Here is a 2,333-nt window from a genome sequence, read left to right as displayed (position 1 = left end):
AAAAGATGAAAGAATCTGCGCCTACCAAAGCGGAAAATATAAAGAAAAGGGGAACATGAATAGTATAGACGCAAATATATATATATATATATATATATATATATATGTGTGTGTGTGTGTGTGAGAGAGAGAGAGAGAGAGAGATGTATAAAAGGAATTTAAGAAAAGAGATAACTTATTCCGATACTAATTACTAATCCTAAAATAAGTTATTCGAAACTTGCCAATAAAACAACCTATTAATGTAATATCTCACATCAAAGGAAGCCTTACTATTAAGTTTGTTTTATCCGCAAGAAATGGACAAAAAAAAAAAAAAGGAGACAAGAGACGTATATAGAAGAAATGAGACGAAATGTCATTTATCACGTGCTGCTTTAGCTCATACTTAGCCGTTTGCCATCTTTGTAGACATGTCCATTTACCACTACGTACTTTCGGAAAGTGACGGCTATTTATGAACCAACTATATTATTGATGTGTTAAAAACGTGGCTTTTACCTTTTTTCTGATTACACCCACGCCACCCACCTTGTACCCCACTACTTGTATATATTCATCATTCAAAATCCCCTTTCTTCTTTCATATCACAATTTCATCATCCATAACTTGTAAATTGAAGAAAATGAGAAGAAATTGTAATTTGGAGCTTAGGCTTATGCCACCTTCTCTTTCAACTTTTTCTCCTAACAATTGCAATAATACCTCCTATTTTTCAATGTAAGTCTCTAATTTTTTTTTCTCATTTTCTAATTCATAGTGATTATAGTCCTTGTAATGTTTATATATTTGTTTTTCTTTACTATATATAGGGAGGAGGATAAAGAAAGCACAGAATTAGAGAACAAATCTCAGCCGTTAACAATATTTTACAATGGAAAATTTGTGGTTTCTCATGTTACTGACCTTCAGGTATGATTTTTTCTCTTTTTATTTTCTGTAGCTTATTGTTATTTTCGGGGTGTAGGGACCTTCTGTGAACCCATAGGTCACTCTATCATGACTATGCATGATTTTTTATTTTTTTTATTTCTTAGAACGGAAGGATCTTTGTACGTTCATGAACAAACCTTACCATATAGTAAATAAAATGATTATGTTGTTACTCTTTTTTTTTTTTTACTCTTTTTACTTTTTTTTTGTAGTTTTTTTTTTAAATTTAATTTTATATAGACATGATGTAAACTACAAGATTAAAGAATATTTTTGATATATTTTTAATTTAGAATTATAAAATTTATGTATATTTTTTTAATTTGAATCTGCATCAAATTAAAATAACCAAATAAATTGAAAGAGAGAGACAATAGAGGCATCTTTCTTTTGAGTGTAAAATTTGTTGAAATTTCAAGACAAATATCAAACTTTCGTAGAGAATTAATTTGGTCAAACAAGATGCACGTTTTTATTCTTCTTTTAATATAAAATGATAAAAATTTTATTTAGATCAAAAAAATTGTGGCCATTAAAAAGAACCATTTTCATTATCTTAAATAATTTATTTTAGATAATAAAAATTGGGGGTTCAAATTATTTCACCAACCACACATTGCCGTTCAACGAATTAACGCTATTATTTCTCATAATAATAAATGACTTTTGTTAATCATTCTAATTTATTTATTTTTCTAAATACAGGCTAAAGCTATAATATATCTTGCAAGTAGAGAAACGGAGGAGAAAACAAACAAGACTTCGTCACCAATGTCTGAACCGTCATCACCATTATTACAACCTCAAACTGTGAAGAAATCTCTACAAAGATTTCTACAAAAAAGAAAAAATAGAATTGAAACAACTTCGCCATATCATCACTAGCTTAATTTAGTTCCATTATTTGTACATATGTTTTGTATTTTTGGATCTAGAAATTAGCATATCACTTATTTTATAGCTTTTTCTATACAAAATTTTCTTATTTAATTTTCTCCCTGTTTAGCTTAGAAGAACATTACACACTTTGACAAAAAATGAAAATCAAGGAAGCATTTAGATGTGAAATCAATCATAGATATTATATTGTCTCTATACGAAATGGTAAAAAATACAAATAATCTTATTCAAGATAAAAAAAAAACGCGAATAATTATATAGGGGCAACTCAACAAATATAATGGCCTAAATCAAAACTTTAATAGAAGGCTTATGAATTTATTATTAAAAAGACAAAAAAATAACCTTATCATTTATCTTTTTGGTATTATATTAAATTTTCAATCTTTTAAAAATAAAATTAAGTAATCTTCGGATCATCGATATCATATGTTTCAAATAGATTTCTTGAAAAATCAGCTATATTCAAATTTGATTTATATTCAAATTATTTTTAATT

At 27.1% G+C, this 2,333-nt stretch overlaps 1 protein-coding gene across 1 annotated transcript; it reads left to right on the top strand.

Annotated features, from left to right (window-relative positions):
* Nucleotides 1–567: 567 nt before the first annotated feature.
* LOC102603711 (protein TIFY 5A-like) lies at nt 568–1,924 on the top strand. The gene is made up of 3 exons (XM_006346779.2): nt 568–721; nt 814–913; nt 1,640–1,924. The coding sequence occupies exons 1-3, from the start codon at nt 627–629 to the stop codon at nt 1,817–1,819; spliced, it is 375 nt and encodes a 124-aa protein (XP_006346841.1). The 5' UTR covers nt 568–626; the 3' UTR covers nt 1,820–1,924.
* The last annotated feature ends 409 nt before the right edge of the window (nt 1,925–2,333 follow it).

The sequence above is a fragment of the Solanum tuberosum genome, unplaced genomic scaffold (assembly GCF_000226075.1).
Source record: "Solanum tuberosum cultivar DM 1-3 516 R44 unplaced genomic scaffold, SolTub_3.0 scf00089, whole genome shotgun sequence".
Taxonomy (NCBI): Eukaryota; Viridiplantae; Streptophyta; class Magnoliopsida; order Solanales; family Solanaceae; genus Solanum; species Solanum tuberosum.
This window is presented reverse-complemented; position numbering and strand designations above follow the sequence as displayed.